This window comes from Phasianus colchicus, chromosome 3 (genome assembly GCF_987193195.1).
Source record: "Phasianus colchicus chromosome 3, bPhaCol1.hap1.1, whole genome shotgun sequence".
NCBI classification, from domain to species: Eukaryota; Metazoa; Chordata; class Aves; order Galliformes; family Phasianidae; genus Phasianus; species Phasianus colchicus.
In genome coordinates, this window is record NC_143438.1 from 71,788,010 (window position 1) to 71,805,252 (window position 17,243).

Here is a 17,243-nt window from a genome sequence, read left to right on the forward strand (position 1 = left end):
TAATGTACCAGCTCTGGTTGTTATGATGTACATATAATGTTTTTCAAAAAAATAAGGATTAGTTTATTAGGAGACCTGAAGAGATCAGTAGTGTTCCCCTCCTCCCCCTTTCAAAAACAGAATAAGGAATTAAATTCTAAATAAGTATAGAAAAATTTGTTCTGCAGTGTTTCGAGAAAACTTACCTTTTGGAATTGACTTCCAGAATGTGAACAGTATGTAAAGATTGATTTGAGCATCATCTTACAAATAAACGCCTTACCCAGCTTTTCCTTTTATCTATCTGTTTGCCCTTTGGGTTGCTTTTAAAATGTGAATTGCCACAATTCTGACTTTGCATTGCACTTATTGATCAGGTTGTTCTCTTTATGTAGCATTTTCCTGTTAGTACAAGTTTCAATCAATACTTTCCAAGCAGCTCATCCATTTGCTACATTTAAATAATACTGTTTGTATTTCTGCAGTATTCGTCTGGTATCCCATACTCAGAAAGGAACTATCTACCCACCTCTCGTTACTGTTGCTTACAGAGATGTGCTTGTCCAAAACCCTGATACCCAGAGTGTGACGGTGAGACCCTCGTGCTATCTTAATTGATCTGCTTTGTTAAGCAAGCTTTTAGTTCTGTTGAAATTCTGCTTGACTGAGCGTGTTGGAGGGGTTGTAAAAAGCTAAGCAGTCTGTAGTTCAGCTCAGTTTTGAAGTTGCAAGTTTTCATCAAAACAAAGCTTTTAAGATGAAGCAGTTAAAAGCCTCTTCCTTTTGTCTCAAGTCTTTTAAATCAAGATACGTAGGATTTTACAATTGGGTGTGTAATGGTAAATTAGACTGTAGGGCAAAGAAAATACTAAAAGTGTATCTAATTTGTGCAGTGCTCTAAAAGCACCATTTTTTGCAAGAAATTGAATATTTAAAGAAGTGCATTAAGAGGAAGTTGTTCTGACAGAGTTCAGATTACTTGTGGTTAAGTTAAAATATTGATAATGCATATATAACATCCTTTATTTTTTTGTCTGCTTATGTTAATTATTTGCAACAGATCTTTAAGAATTAAAGTAAAATAATCCAATAATCTGTAGCCAGAGGAATCAGAAACTAGTGGCTTGTTCGCTTGTTAGATAACACTGCTTATAGATAAATGAAAATCCTGAATTTAATATAACACAACAATGATTCTGCCACAAATAAATACTACTAATAATGTTTTCTGCTTATCAACGTTCCTCAGCAGTTCAGGTATCCAGTTCAGATAGACATTCAACTGGAAATTCCTGGTACTGGAACCATTCCTTGCATTCTGTATCAGCTGAACGAAAGGAGGGAAAGGAGGGGAAATTAGGAGAATAGAAAAACAAAAGTCAGCCTTCTTTTCTGTCAATATCATGTCTTTATTTAACCACAGAATTAGGTCTTAGAATAGGTAAATAGCTAGAGAGAGCAATTTTGGTGTTGTGTGACAGTTTTTATTTCACTCAAGTTGGGAAAGAAAGGTGTCTGAGCTATATAAGAGCTCACTTAATGATTTTGTATGTTGATGTAGTTAGATTAAATCCTCTTTTAATCAACAGTGGTAAAGAGGAAAATATCAAAGCTGTGGTGTCCGCTTTCAGATGGAAAAAATGCATGCGGAGTTGAAAGGATTATAATGGGGTGCAGCTGTGAACCTGGAGGTAGCAGGGGTTCATCCCCAGTGTTATCATTAGTAAAGTCAGCACTAAAAGTTGGAAGAACACGTGCTAGTTCTGTGCTTGGTACTGTAGCACATCAGGGGAGGATGTGTGCAGAAAAAGATTGATGTTGCATCCACGTTGTAACCCTAGATGAGAATCCCTATCAACTAACAACTGTGACCCACCGTTGGTTACAATCATTGTGGCATTTAAAAATTTCTTTTTCTATCTGAATTTACTTTTTCTATCTGAATTCAGGTTTCCTTCTCAGTCCATTATGAGATGAATCAGTCGGAGGCTCAGATTCAGACAGATGTAAGTTGTATTGCCATTTAATTCACCAGTGTAATGATTTGCTTCTCTTCTGTCTTTTTAAAAATATCTACAACGAATGTATCATTTATTTCAGATCACGCTGGGTGTGCTGGGTGGGCTTGCAGTGTTATGGTCCCTTCTCAGGACTGCAGGCTGGAAGAGGCGTACAGGCAGTTCTGTGATTGACTTACAGGTATAAATAGCTGGTAAACCAGACAGGGACGTTTTCCTGTCTTTAAGGAGACCTTTGCTGTCATTCCCTGTGATATAACCATTCTGTTTCTTACGGTAACTGAAATAATTTCTAACCTAGCTGCACAGAACTATGACTTGGAGTTAGGATCACTTGAGGAAAGTAGGCTTTTTGCATTCTTTGCATTCTGATGTTGTCATTCAGGAAATAGCTCTGCTTGGAGGAAAAAAAAGTATTTATCAGCAGAGCTATTCTGATCAGTTGAGTGGCCTTTGTTTTCAAGGTCATTCTTTTATATATTCATTATATTATGGCTGCAATACAAAAACAATGTCTGGGGCTACTTCTCACTACTAAGAGGTTCCTGAAATGAGAGCTGCTTAATGTCTTATACAAACACACACATACGTGGCTTAACTATTTTTGCAGACCTGTACAGTGTGCTTTTATAATTGCAGACAGTTTTCAAGTTCTTACTATTTTATGCTGGAGACCTTGCCAACGTTTTCTTTATCATCACAGTGGGCACAGGGATTTATTGGCTCGTGTTCTTCAAAGTAAGTGTTTTCCCAGATTTTGGTGTTATATGAATAACTATTAATATGGCATTATTTTATATTATCATTTTTACACAAAAATTCATTTTCTCTTTTTTTTTTTTTTGCCTTTCTGATCAGACCATTGAGGCAAGTTTGGATATGATATTCTATTCTGTGTGCTTAAATTCTTGTGATCACCTGTTTCTTTTCCTTAGGTTCCTTTGTGCTTACAGTCTGCTTAAGAGTCAGCTAAAATATTTTATGAATTTGAATCCATTCCATGTTAAATATTGATTTTTTTTGCAAAAAGTATTCAGTCCTGAGCCCTTCATATGTTGTTACATTTGCCTTCTGCACTGTTTCAATGTTGGTTCTTAATTACAGGCTCAGCAGTTCGTCTCTGTCTTTTTACCACTCCCATCTCAAGAGAAAGCTTTTGTTACATACATAGCATGTGCTTTTAGTTTAAAGGTAAAAATTTTTCCTCTTATATTAAAGACACTTTAACATATGCATCTGTATTTTCAGTAGGCTTGAGCAGTGCCTTTTATTTGTGCGTAGAGGTGAACAGTTATTTTAAGAATTATGTTATTTTTCCATAGAAATTTATTTTGTGGAGCCCTAATGGGAAAACAAATGTGTGAGGACTCTAAGGAAAGTTATTCTTTCAAGGATAAAAGTTAAGGAAACCCAAATAAATTAACAACATATCAAGAAAGACAGTGCTTTCTTTTAATGCAGAGCAACTGCAGTCAGTTCCTATTAAAAATGAGCATAACTCAGATTAAAATAATTATCTTCAAGCATTCATGTAGAATTGAGAGGTCAGTATTCTATCTCCATGGAAGCATACTGAATCAGAATTCGTACTACTGGTTAATATGTTGTGGAAAATGCTGGGCTGATTTCTTGGAATTTATTATTTTGCTGTGTTCTGTTCATAATTCTGGCCATCATCACATGACTTATCATTCTTCCAAGCTTTTAGTGATATTTACATATCAAAACTTAGTAACCAAACTGCAGTCTCAAGTGTAGTAAAGTGTATTACTTATTATGAGTTCCATTTCTCTCATTTTCTTTTCTTTATATTTTTTTATAGGCTCTGCAATTCTTGCAATTATTGGTTTCACAACTTACTGTAGATATTTTCTTTATCGACTGGGAGAGACCTAAGGGCAGAGTTGTTAAAGCAGTTGAAGGTAGCTCCAGCTGTACTTGTTAATATACAGAACTTTGGTTAAATATTGATATTGATCCAAAATATTAAATTTCAGAGCTTTAATGTGTGTATTCTTTTTAGGTGAAGGTGATGTAAAAAGTGCTGCTGCACCTGTGAGCATATGGAGAACGTATTTTATAGCCAATGAGTGGAATGAAATTCAGACAGTGAGGAAGATAAACCCTCTCTTTCAAGTGCTCGCAGTTCTTTTTTTTCTGGAGGTATTACTGCTATTGTTGTTATTTTTTATTATTCACATCCAAAATGTAACAGTCTGTGTTTTAATTCCTACAGACTCTGCGGATGCCTTTCAAGACCACTTGCGTGCATGTTGCTTTGTGAATTACTGTTTTGCTACCTTCTTTTATACTTATGTACAGGTGTACACATCACTGTGCTATTTCGCTAAGGAAGACTTCAAAGGAAAAACAAACCCGTAGAAAGCTCCATTAGTTTTATTTGTTCTTAAGCTAATGAGTTACCCTAAGCAGCTAAGAGGCTGATACATTTGTGTATGCGCTCAGTTCTTTATTTGTTTACTTGTTCCCTGCTGCCACAGTCTACAGCTTTATGTCTGGTTTTGTATTTGTCTCAACTGGAGTTTTCCTTCCTGCTAATTTGCTATTTGGTGACCTTTTATAAAGCAGGAATGAAATGTGCCAATTCTGTTCCTGATGTCATAACATAAGGCAGTGTTACAGCTTCAGTTCAGAAATTGTGCTTTAGCTTTCCAAAATCATTTGGGTTTGTTTCTTCAGTGCAATTTGGTAATTACTATTTTGGCCAGTACTTTTAAGGCGTATAGCTGTTTATGTGAGGTTCTCTGACATTTTTAAATACTTTAGTTCATTTTAATATATTTTTTTAATGTTCTATTTTTCCTTTAAATTAAAGACAGTTAACAAATTAATTTTTCATTAACTGTTTCAATACTTTTGGTAGATATTGGCCAGACCAACTCCAGTGCCATGGTACAAGGAAGGAGTGAGAGGAAAGAGAGCAAGTATTCCCAAAACTTAACTAGCCTCCTCTAGTTGAATCTTCTTAGGCTCCTGTTATTACTAGTAGGGAAAGAATATTTTAGTTTATTTTATTACATTTTACTTGGTAATTCCTGCTATGAATCTGCTCTGGAAGACTCCCTTTCTTGACACTGATAGTGGAGGAAGTCGTGAAAGATACCTGAATAGGCTAAAATTGGTGTTTGTGAAAACCTCCAGTAATTTTAATGTCTTTCATTGCTGTTCTGGAGTTTGAAATGTAGTTTCTCTAGAAGGAAAACGCACTGGATAGATAATGCTACCAGGAGAAAACTGTATTAGTCAAAAACTGGCTTCTGAAGTTACCAGTTTTGGCAATGTTACTGTTCAGTTCTCATTCATCACAGTTACTGGCTGTGTGGTATTAGTATAGAAGCCTGGCAAAGTATTGGTTGGAGGAAATTGGGAAGTGCAGAAGGAGTCTCCTTTGTCCTAGGCCTTGTGCCTGGCACCTAAGCAGCCTCTGGCTGGCACTGGTCACCACTGCAATGGTGACTCTACAGGTACTGAAGGTAACGTTGGCAACGTCACTAAGGTTTTGAGTATTGCATGGGGTATGGCCGGGATGGAGTTGAATTTTCTCCTAGCAATCCATATGGAGCTGTATATATGCATCTGTGGCTGCAACAGTGTTGATAACATAAAGGTATTTTAGCTGTTGCTCAGGAGTGTTTGCATAGTGTCTCCCTTGTGGCCCCCTAGCAAGCAGGGAAAGGGACACAACTTCCCAACAAATTGGGAAAGGACAGAACCTCAATAGCTGACCCAAAATGACCAAAGGGGGTAGATAGCGTCATGCACAACAAATCAGCCCTGAGGGGGATAGGTTTTTCTGATAACAATTCCTGGGCATTAGTCTACTTGTGGGAGGTATTTTGTGACTGCTTTTTTATCAGTTGTTTAGGTTGTTTGGTATTGTTTGGTGTTGTTCCCTTTTCATTGCTTATTAAATTCCCTCCATCTTGACCCACAAGTTGTATTGCTTTTGATCGTCCTGTTCTCTGTCCCATCCTGCTGTGGTGGGGATTATCCCACCACAAATATGTTTCCACTGTAGTTTTACTTCTGATTGATTTTCACAAATTTTCATCACGTGTTTCAATACCAAGTTTTTCTCTCATTATTTTGATTTGGGAACTTTGTTTAGATTGTTTATTTAAAATAGATTCAGCTGTATGGGACAGTGAAGGAAAATATTTCTGTTCAAAAAACCATCTCAGATTCATACATTTGAAAAACAAAAATTTGTAATTTCTTGAATATGTAGGACTAAACTCTACAACTTCCTGAAGGGAGATTGTGATAAGGAGGGATTTGGCCTCTTCTCCCAGGCAACAAACAGGACCCGAGGAAATGGCCGCAAGTTGTACCAGACGAGGTTTAGATTGGTCATAAGGAAAAACTTTTTCTCTCAGAGTGTGGTCACGCACTGGAATGGCTGCCCAGGGAGGTGGTGGAGTTGCCATTCTTGGCAGTGTTCAAGAGGCATCTGGATGAGGAGCTACGAGATATGGTTTAGTGGCTTGTGGTAGCAATAGTGATGGGAGGGCGGTTGGACTAGATGATCTTGGATTTCCTTTCCAACCTTGTGATTCTATGATTCTATGACTAGAAAGCTAGAATTTGGCAGAAATAAGATCTCTCTGTAGTTGAGCAGTAGAATCTTTTAGAAATTTTTGAGGAAAAATTAGTGTTGATTTGTCGTAAGATTTAGCGGTGTAAGTTTGTTTATTTATATTTGTAAATATTTATATGTGTTAATATAAATATGTACATCTGTGCACAGATCATGTTTTTAATTGTTTCTCAGTAATAACACTGGATCCCACAACTGGGCTACATCACAATGAACATGCTGCTATTTCCAGCTCTTTTCTTATTTCCTGTTTTGAGGAAAATGAGAGCCATAACCAATGCTATTTGTTACCTCACATCTTAATAATAACCTTTTTATCTCTTCAGGTGGTGGGATTTTCAAACCTGGCTTTAATGGATTCTTCTTCCAGCCTTACAAGAAGCAGTGAGAGTTACATAGCACCATGGAGCCGCATTTTAAGATTCGGTGTGTCTGCTGCGCTGTGGTTAGCCATTGCCTTCCTGCAGGTATGTTAGGCTCATAAAGGATGATCAGGTTCTTGTGCTTGGATCAGGTTCTTGGAAAGTAAAATATATCCCTACTCCATCCTAGTGATAATAACACTGCTTACTATAGCATTGGGTATCACAGAATCATAGAATGGCCCGAGTTGAAAAGGACCACAATGATCATCTGGTTTCAACCCCCTGCTGTGTGCAGGGTTGCCAACCACCAGACCCGGCTGCCCAGAGCCACATCCAGCCTGGCCTTGAATGCCTCCAGGGATGGGGCATCCACAACCTCCTTGGGCAACCTGTTCCAGTGGGTCACCACCCTCTGTGTGAAAAACTTCCTCCTAATATCTAATCTAAACCTCCCCTGTCTCAGTTTAAAACCATTCCCCCTTGTCCTATCACTATCCACCCTTGTAAACAGCCATTCCCCCTGTTTATATGCTCCCTTCAAATATTGGAAGTATTAGAGTTTGGTTTTTTTTTTTGATCTGGACTTTCAGCTTGTTGAGTGTGGTACAAGATAAAAAATGAACCTGCCTAACTGTGAGAGATCTTTCTTTGTTGCAGTTTTAATTCCGTCAAAGGTAAGAATTTACTCAGTTCCTTTTTTTTGTTGTAAGCAAATTTAGAGCATCTACCAAGAATGAAAGGAAAAGCAAGTTATTGCTACATCCTTACTTTGTAAAGGAAGGATGTCAATCCTATTTCAAAGAGCTTGATGAAATGGTAACCACTGCGGAAGTCCGTAATTTGTGAATGCTGAACTTTGAAGTTAATTGCTTCACAATTCAGAAAATAAAGTAAAATCTGCTGGAATAATAAAATAAAATATGGTTGATTTATTTCAGATTATATTTTTTGCTGTGTTTTATGAAAGATTTGTTGAAGATAAGTTAAGCCGATTTGTCGATTTGTGTTGTGTGAGCAACGTAAGTATTTCTTTGTCTCATTTGTGCAGGGGCATTTTCACTAGAATAACATGTGAAATTGTTACAAGAACATTAAGTAATATTTATTCATGCAGTTTGTTCAGAGATCACAACCAAAGGAGGTGATTTTTTCCTCAATTTACTGGTGTAACCAACAACATGATTTTACCTAAGTTTTAATTTGAAAACGATTCTGGAATCATTCATATCAGTATGTACTTCTAGACATGATTTTTACATTGTTATTTGAAATATATCAATCATAATGCTCTGACAGAATTCAAAAGTAGAAAATGGTGACAGAAATTTGACATGGAGTAATTTTTTGTTATTTTTTTCTACTGGTTTTGCATTTTAGTACTTTTTTCTTCAAGACACAACCGTATTGTTTTTTTTTTATGTTTATGTTCCATTTCCATTCTTATCTTCTGGTTCTTCCTCAAGTGTTGATGACTGTCCTGCCTGAAATAGCTGTCATCTTTCTCAAATACATTTATGTATGTCTGAACTACTTCCAGTAGTTTAAATATGAGTCTTGAAGTATTACAAGAAGACTAAGTGAGAACACATGAAATTCAGTCATTTGGCCAAAAATTTATAAAAATACAGGTACTGACTTGTTTTGTCAGCCTTGTTTTTTCCTTTCCCATGAAAATAGTATGTAGTGCATGGGTCACATAGAGAGTTAATTTTGTGATACATAAGCATTATTTCATACTGTCTGTTGTATATAGTCTCCTAGAAACTCAAGTGAAATCATTCATATGTGTGATGTATCTCAGAATCAGATTGAAGGTCAATTGATAGCTTTGTTCTCAATTTTTCGTTTTTTCATTCTGTGGAATTAAATTTTTCAAGTTCTTGACTCTGTGATCCTTGCCATACATAAACTGAACTTGAAGTTGTTCTGCTTCCCTACTTAAGTATAGATGAATAAGTAAAGATGCTACTAAATGTTTTCCTGCCATACATATTTTGATACGTACCTACTTTGCATTCTAAATCTGCTGATTTACACTGTGGAAAAAATGGTCATATCTCATGAAAGTATTCTTCTCTTCCTGCACTTCCTTTAGATTTCAGTGTTCCTCTTGTCACACAGCTGCTTTGGTTATTACATCCATGGCCGCTCAGTGCATGGACATGCAGACACCAATATGGAGGAAATGAATATGAACCTAAAGAGAGAAGCAGTAAGTAGAAGTAGGGAAGTTTTACACCTATTCTAATTATTTTCTTTAATTAATTAATAAATATATGTATATTTTGAAAGCTTTCAGTTACAGATCTAGTCTTCTGTGTTACATTGCACTGAGTTAAGGTACTTAAAAGATACCAGCTGTTAATCTACAAATAAATGATTTGACATTTTTTTTTAACTAGCTCTTCACCTTTCTTCTTTGCTTTCTCTTTTCTTTCTGTTCTTCAGATTTCTTACATATAAAATTCCTGTTTTTCTAACAAGGTTATTTTTTACCATGCATTTATACACCATCTTTTTTTATATTGAAAAATATATATATATATAAAAAAAGGATCAGCTAGTCTTCTAATAAGTTATTTTGTTCCATCTCTTCCTCCTCTGATGACATCAGGTACCCTTTACAGACATTCATTTTAATAAACTTATTTTTTCAAGTTTCTCCTTAGTTGTATCTTTGCAGCAAGTGTAAAATATCAAATATGACTGGAGCACAATGCACAAAATTCCGTGACATCTTGCATCGTTGTATGGATAAGTAGAAAGAAAGTACCTTTGGTGAAGGATGTCTGTTTTAAAGCTAACTGACAAGAAAAAAATCTAAACGTGAAATGAACATTCAAATATGGAAATATAGAGGAATCCTTTAAATATTATTTTTGTGTCTCCCTGTGTGGTTTTTTTTTCTAATTGCTTTTGTTAGCATAATACTGGGAGAAGCAAGGATTTTTTTCCCAATGTAATTAATGAATTTTCAGTGTGCTTGCGTTTTCTGAGATCTATGAAGTATGACCTGAGAAAGGTATGGAGAAGTCAGGAGTCCAAGGCATAAGAAAAATAGAGAATAAATGATAAATGCAAAACAAAAGGCTTCAGAATGAACCTTAAAAGATGTTGTAGAAGGTAATGAATAGAACACGGGTAAAAAGATGAATATGTCTTTGTGACAGCAGGGGTCAGGATTTCATGTCCTAAAAAAAATCTTGCTGTAATAGCATTGAGAGTGCAGTGAGTTTAAAGATCTAGAGATATCAAGTTCTGTATGTACATATCAGGATATCAAGAAAAACTTCTGTATGGAAAGGGTTGTTAATCACTGGAATAGGCTCCCCAGGGAGGTGGTTGAGTCACCATCCCTGAATGTGTTTTAAAACTCTTTGGATGTGGAGCTCAGGGACCTGATTTAGAGGAGGGTTGTTAGAGTTAGGGTAGTATGGTCAGGTTGTGGTTGGACTCAATGAACTTTAAGGTCTTTTCCAACTTGAGCTGTTCTATGATTCTACATAAAAGAGAATAAATGAAAAGCCGTTTACCTCTTTTTTTTTTTTTTTTTTTTTTTTTGTTATATATGGCATGAATAATGTTAACTTAGTTATTTTAATTTGTAGGAAAACCTATGTAGTCAGAGAGGTTTGCTACCAAACACAGATGGCCAGACATTTCAGATTTCCATTTCAAGAAAAATGAGACTGCAGTATGACAGGATTCATGAAACCCTGACAAGAGTAAGTGAGACATTTTTATTCTGTTAATGTTATTTAAAATATGTATTTCTTCCACTAAAGCCATGGCCATGTTGTATTTCAGAGACGTGGTCCTGCTAGGTTTTTGGACTCATCTGCAAATACTTTTGAACAGAGCACAAGGGCATACAACACCATGAACAAATTCCTCAGTTCTTTTATTGATCACGTATGTATTCTGATATTAATATATTAAATAAAATTACAATAGACTAAAAATTGTAAATCTGCATGCCTGTAGTTTCTGTTTAAGCATATGTCCATAAGGACTTGCTGTTCAAGATTTCATGGGAACTGAAACAGTGCTTCATTCAAATGAAAAACTGGAGTACTGTGCAACAATGCAGCTCACTCTTCAAAAAGACAAATCCTTTCTTGTTATGTGGTTTTTTTTATCTTGGAATGGACCAACCCCTTCTTCATTCATAGGGGTCTAAGTGGCTGTACTCCACTTTGGAAAAAATACATTTCCTTTGAGATCGTAAAACAAAAATTGCACCTTTGCTTTTCTTACAGGTTCATAAAGAAATGGATTATATTGTCAAAGATAAATTGCTGCTTGAGCGGATTCTAGGCATGGAGTTCATGGAACCAATCGACAAAAGTATTTTCTACAATGGTAAAAGGATGTGTGACTTGGGATTTGTACTTTTATAAGCATGCATGTTTCAGTGTAGATTTACTTCCAGGATTTCCAACCTCAACTGGGCTTTACAGCAAGAGAGGTCTTAAAATGATTGTGAGAGAAGTAGCTAAGAGGTGTTCTCTAGGTTAGAGAAATCCTACTTACTATTTGTCACTTAATTGCAATGTGGTTCTTTTTCCTGTAGGCATCTTGAAAGGATACAGTGTAGAGATGTGTGGCTTTTTATGAAGTGTTGCCTTGATATCCACTTTTCAAATGGAAAGGAGATCCACAGTATTAAATAGTTCAGCACAATGCTTTTGTAGAGAACTAAATTTCCTGTGAAAAAACTAAAAGAGCAGAAAGACGATTTCTCTAAAGAGGATATTGATCACAGTGAGGATGTTTTAGTGAAATAATTGATTATATTATACCACACATTTTTGGAGACTACTAAACTTAGTTCAGACCTTTATTCTATCCCTAACCATAAATATGGACATCACTTCAGTGAAAACTAAGTATTGATGAGCAACCAATGATGGAGCCTCATTTTGAGCCCCTTAGATACTTGACTCTCCAGTCTCACTGTTCAGAAACTTCAAACCTTATCAGAACCATAATCCAATCCATTGATATTAATAAAATGATCATTACACTTTCTAAATATGCCATCCTTATATAATACCCCAGGTTAGAGTGGAGTAGAACTTTTTCTGCTGTCTCCGACACCAAGGCTGCAGAATTGAACCTCTCATTTGAATCACAAATCTTGCTATATAATCAGGAATATAGCACATACTTTCTAACCAGATAGGAGCCATGGCTGTAGCCTGATGGTTTTGCTCTAGATGTCTGAGCTGCACCTAATTCATCAAAGGACTGGGCTTTCCTTCCCTGTTACATGGAAGCACTATCTTTAATAATGAATGTTACAAGATAACCAGTATTAACTCTCAGCAGCCTTTGGCTGCCAGTCCCGACCCTACAGTTGTTCCAAAACCCTATTCTAGTCCTCAGATCTACTCAGCTATCAGTCCTGTCACGTATATCATGTTTGAGTTAAATGCAGAAGCACAATGAGATGTCTCTAAACCATGCAGTGTTCAGCATTTAGTCTTTTGACTGCCATTGTTTCAAAGATCGTGTAAGCACTGAAATGAATATTTTCCTTGATGGGTTACACTGCAGCAGTTTCCAGAACTTTAGATACAAATCAGGATTTCATAAAAGCAGAACATAAGTGATGTTTAATGAAAGTTTTATTGGCAGCACCATATTTTCATTACACATTTTAATAAGAAAGCAGAAAGAGAGAGAGAAGCATTTTCTGTACTTGCTAAATGTTCTCTTTTGAGAGGCACTGCTTATAAAACAAAGGGGTGGATAAGTAATCTAATCTGGCTACAGAAATTGTTGTTTTCAGCTTAAAAGACCCATTTCTGGGGAAATCAATTGCTAAGTGACCGAAGATAATGTTAAATTCTGAAGCTCCTTTTAGGTAAGGTTTAAGCACGTTTCATTATTTTGACCTGGGGCCAGAGTTAGCACCTGCTAAAAATCTCAGTGACAAGGAAGTTTTGTCTGTTTCATATTCAAAGCAGCCTTTGAATATAGAACCATTGAATGGCCTGAGTTGAAAATGACCATCTGGTTTCAACCCCCCTGTTATGTGCAGGGTCACCAACCACCAGACCAGGCTGCCCAGAGCCACATCCAGCCTGGCCTTGAATGCCTCCAGGGATGGGGCATCCACAGCCTCCTTGGGCAACCTGTTCCAGTACGTCACCACCCTCTGTGTGAAAAACTTCCTCCTAATATCTAACCTAAGCCTCCCCTGTGTCAGTTTAAGACCATTCCCCCTTGTCCTATCACTGTCCACTCATAAACAGCCACTCTCTCTCCTGTTTATACGCTCTCTTCAAGAGAGGCCACAATGAGGTCTCCCCAGAGCCTTCTCTTCTCCAAGCTAAACAATCCCAATTCCCTCAACCTTTCCTCATAGGAGAGGTGCTCCAGCCCTCTGATCATCATTTTTTAAGTGATTATGTGATTTTATTGAGATTTCTGGACCAAAAAATAAAAATCTTTCAAAAACCATTGTTTTCCTGTAGATGAAGGACACTCTTTCAGTGAAGTTCTGTATTACGGCAACGAGACGACACTGCTCATCTTTGATATTCTGTTTTTCTCTGTTGTGGATCTGGCCACCCAAAGTTTTGTTTTAGCGGCTATTCTAACATATTTGCAACAGGAGGTAAACTTCTTCTATTTAAATAATATCGGGTAGTATGAGAGCTTAAATAGTTTGATAATGAAACCCTGGATGTAGTATGTGGTGTTAAATAGTCCAAGTATATTCATGTGCATGTCATAAACAAAGAGAATGTTGGAAATGGAAATGGAAAACACACACACAAAAAAAGCAGTTAAAATTAATTTTAATTAATTTAATCATATTTCAAGATGGAAAGGTACTGGAAAAGTTTCAAAATCACTAAAGGCAATTAAACACCTCATCCACTCCTTTAAGATTTAAATACAGTACAGAGTTACTCTGCGCTAGATATTGAAGCATGCTGGTTTCATTGCTTGTTCTTTAACATATTGCTTTTGTTGTTAGATTTTTAGGTTCATTCGTAATACAGTTGGACAGAAGAATTTGACATCTAAAACTTTGGTGGATGAAAGATTTCTCATTTAATTAAGAAGACTGCAGACCTCGAGCGCTTAATGGAGGAGATTGTCTCCAGGACCAAAGCATCTCAGACCTACGGATTAACTGCAGTTCACTTTTCAGTAATAATGGGATGGTTTTGAAATGCATCATTTTGATATTGTCTGGTATTCATTCTTATTTTTGGTATATTTACAGATGCTTTTGAAGTTGTGAACACTAAACTGTAGGCCTTTAAAAGAAAAGGTACATGGAAATAAGACAAGAATAAACATAATCTTGTTATTATTAGAGTAAGATTAAAAAAAGTTAATGGCTTTTCCTAAGACATGGAGAGCTGACTGAGGCAGTAATTTGAGCATTGTGGTTGGCAGTTTGGTTGTCAACTCAGGTTTTCTGAAAATCCCTTATCTTTTCTTTCCTCCCGTCTCTCTCCTCCCGTCTCTCTTTCCTCCTTTCTTCTAATTTGTTTTGAGACATAACGTTTAGCAACCGTACTTCAGTTTTGTTCAGTCCAGAATTTGTTCTGAGTTGAATTAATATTTCAAGAGGACTATTTAAAATCACTTACTCACTGGGTTTCCTACTTGAATTTTTAACTTTTCTTCATTGTGTCACAGTAGTGTGTGATTTTGTCTGTTCTCTTCAAGTTTAGCTGTTATTGTTTTTCTTGGGTGTAGACTATATGTGTCAAAGTTTCCTTGTGTTTGAGATACAGTAGCATTACAGTGATGCAGAACAGCAGTCTAATCATAATTGCAGAGAGATGTTTATAAGTACTTTGGATTCAGTCCTGATCTTCTCTCACCTGATGTGAGATGCCCAGGGAAACAGAGCAGTAATTCTATGCAGTTGCCACACAAGTGAAAAAGAAGCATTATTCCTACCTTTTTGAAGCATGTTCACAAGTGCCTACATATGATCATATACTTCTGGCTGTCTAATTTTTGGGCTTTGATATCATTTTACTTTCATCTTTATTTTGGAATTAGAGAAGATAATTATTAGTCAAGTGCCATTTAGTGAGTTTAAGGGAGATCATGAATGGCCTTTGAAACACCTTGAAGTGCTGTGTCTACCTCCTATTTGTATCTCTGAGAAGTTTCCATACTTTTGTAAAGTTCACTGGTTTTTATAACTGTTACTTATCTTTGAATAACAATGAGGGACTTTCACCAGCAGAAACACTAGAAAAATGTAAACCAAGGATAATGTGTTTGCTCCACTCACAGATGAAGGATGTGTTTGGTTGCACCCTGCAGGGCTGGAATGCAGACACACTTATCTGAGCTGAAGCAGCACTGTACTGTTTTTCAGTTGTTTCTTGGCTTCGTGAAGAGGAAGGAGGTGTTGTGTTGATACCACATCATATCTCAATTTTAAACTTTTAGTGATACAGACTTAAATCTCAGGGTCACAGTTGCTCTAATGCATTTGTTTAATAACTACATCTAAATACAGTTTCCAGATCTTGCAGGTTGTACTGAAATGGTGATGTTCCAGAGGGTTGATGTGACTGAAAGACGTAGAAAGTGCCTGTGGTGTGTAGGTGTGTAGACTACAACTGATCCTGATGGAGGTCTTCCTGTTGCTTTCCAGCAATGTAACTGTGCATCACTGTCAGTGATAACAGCAGCTTTTTCTCTGTGTAGATTCTTTTGATGTGTTCGTAATCACAAAGTTATTTCAGGGAATGGAACCACACTTCAAACATATGTCCTCCAGAATGTTCTGATTTATGACTGACATCAGTCAGAATAAGTGAAGTGTAGGAATCAGACCCTGGTAAACTAGGGAGTGTCTGCAAACAAACTGTGATTGTGCCATCTGTAGCCCTGTAACTCTAATTTAGTTAGTCTGCTAACAGCACAAGGGAAGGTACAGCATCGTGTCAGTTCTCACTCAATACCCAATTCTCAGTGCTTTTGCTCAGGTGGTTCCTTTCTATGCAGAAATTGTGCTTTCACTTTTCTTTAGATATGCCTTTAACTACCCACTGCTCAGAAGGGCATGTGAAAGCTTTAATGGCCTTGCAGTTTGAAGGACCTACTGCTAAAGGCAACTCTTGTTACAGATAAGTAATAAATTAATGTGAACTTGTCATAACAGTTCAGTCACTTGCCCTCTTTTTTCTCCTCAATGCATACACTACTGTGTGTTTTATCTTTCCAGGCCATTTATCTAAGATGTTAGTGTAACTAACATTGCTGCTGTATGTGATCTAGGAAATAATTACAAGAGACGAAAGCTCCAGGAATTCACAGCAGCTTTTCTTCATTCTTGCTGTGTAGTGAGCACTTGAACTGGGTTGGCTGCCCTATGATCTCCTATGGGTTCAAGAAATAGCTCATCATTTTGTTTTCTACTTTTTTAAATTAGTATGCAGCTGCAGGATGTCATTTATGTATTGAATGTTCTTGAATGTTTTTTAACTTTATGAATGTTTTAATTAAACAGTATCTAAAACAGAGCAATAAAGGAATTTCCAAGGACTGTACCCAAGCCTATGACACTCTATTCCATCCATAACCACGAGGGCTTTCAGAACAGGGCAGGGGCTTCTGCTGGCTCTGCAGTGCAAGTGACTGTCTGAGGAGAAGTGTAGGAAAGCGATATTGTGGGCTGTGTGGCAGCAGAGGGACCTGGGTTTGGGTAACCGCAGCTGATGGAATGAGTGAGCTGCTTACCGGGGGGGTGTCTGTTGGGCTAGCTGCCAAAATAGTGAACTCCATAAATAATTACAGTTCACGAATACAGACATCATCATGAACAGTTGCAGTAATTTCAATATCATTAAAATTCACTTTCATTTCCTAGTGAGGACACGATTGATTTTTATTTTACTACGGCATTCATTTCAGTGTGGTTGTATCTTTGCCTTTTATGCCCACTGAGGTAAATCATCCAAGAGGTGAAAAGTACAACTGGCACAGAGCTCAACGTCTCACCCTGTCTGTCCAGTTGCTGCAACACAGGCAGAGTGGCAATGCCATCAAAGTATTTCTGCATGTTTGTTTGTGAAGTATGACTAACAGGTGACTTAGGGAGGGTGACATTGCAATCTACTCCTAAGAAAATCCTGAGTAAGCTGGGATGGTGGAAGAAGTTAATCAGCAAACCCTCGGAAGCAGTCTCCTTCAACAACACCGGCTTCCTCCTACATCTCTGCTTTTCTCTAGCCCAGGTCAGGGCCCATTCATCATTTAAAAGCACTTCTC

General features: G+C 36.9%; 1 protein-coding gene across 2 annotated transcripts in view; it reads left to right on the forward strand.

Moving 5' to 3' along the window:
* TMEM67 (transmembrane protein 67) overlaps positions 1-16,779 on the forward strand; it is a 31,595-nt gene extending 14,816 nt beyond the window's left edge. The window contains exons 14-28 of one of the 2 annotated variants that reach the window (XM_031590994.2): positions 465-570; positions 1,929-1,985; positions 2,080-2,178; positions 2,637-2,735; positions 3,102-3,188; positions 3,820-3,919; positions 4,021-4,160; positions 6,942-7,082; positions 7,919-7,999; positions 9,076-9,192; positions 10,589-10,705; positions 10,788-10,892; positions 11,240-11,342; positions 13,463-13,605; positions 13,972-16,779. In XM_031590994.2, coding sequence (XP_031446854.2) covers positions 465-570; positions 1,929-1,985; positions 2,080-2,178; positions 2,637-2,735; positions 3,102-3,188; positions 3,820-3,919; positions 4,021-4,160; positions 6,942-7,082; positions 7,919-7,999; positions 9,076-9,192; positions 10,589-10,705; positions 10,788-10,892; positions 11,240-11,342; positions 13,463-13,605; positions 13,972-14,052 — 1,576 coding nt within the window. In that variant the 3' untranslated portion in view covers positions 14,053-16,779. The remainder of the gene's footprint in view (positions 1-464; positions 571-1,928; positions 1,986-2,079; positions 2,179-2,636; positions 2,736-3,101; positions 3,189-3,819; positions 3,920-4,020; positions 4,161-6,941; positions 7,083-7,918; positions 8,000-9,075; positions 9,193-10,588; positions 10,706-10,787; positions 10,893-11,239; positions 11,343-13,462; positions 13,606-13,971) is intronic. The other variant, XM_090137805.1, reaches the window with a different exon arrangement.
* The last annotated feature ends 464 nt before the right edge of the window (positions 16,780-17,243 follow it).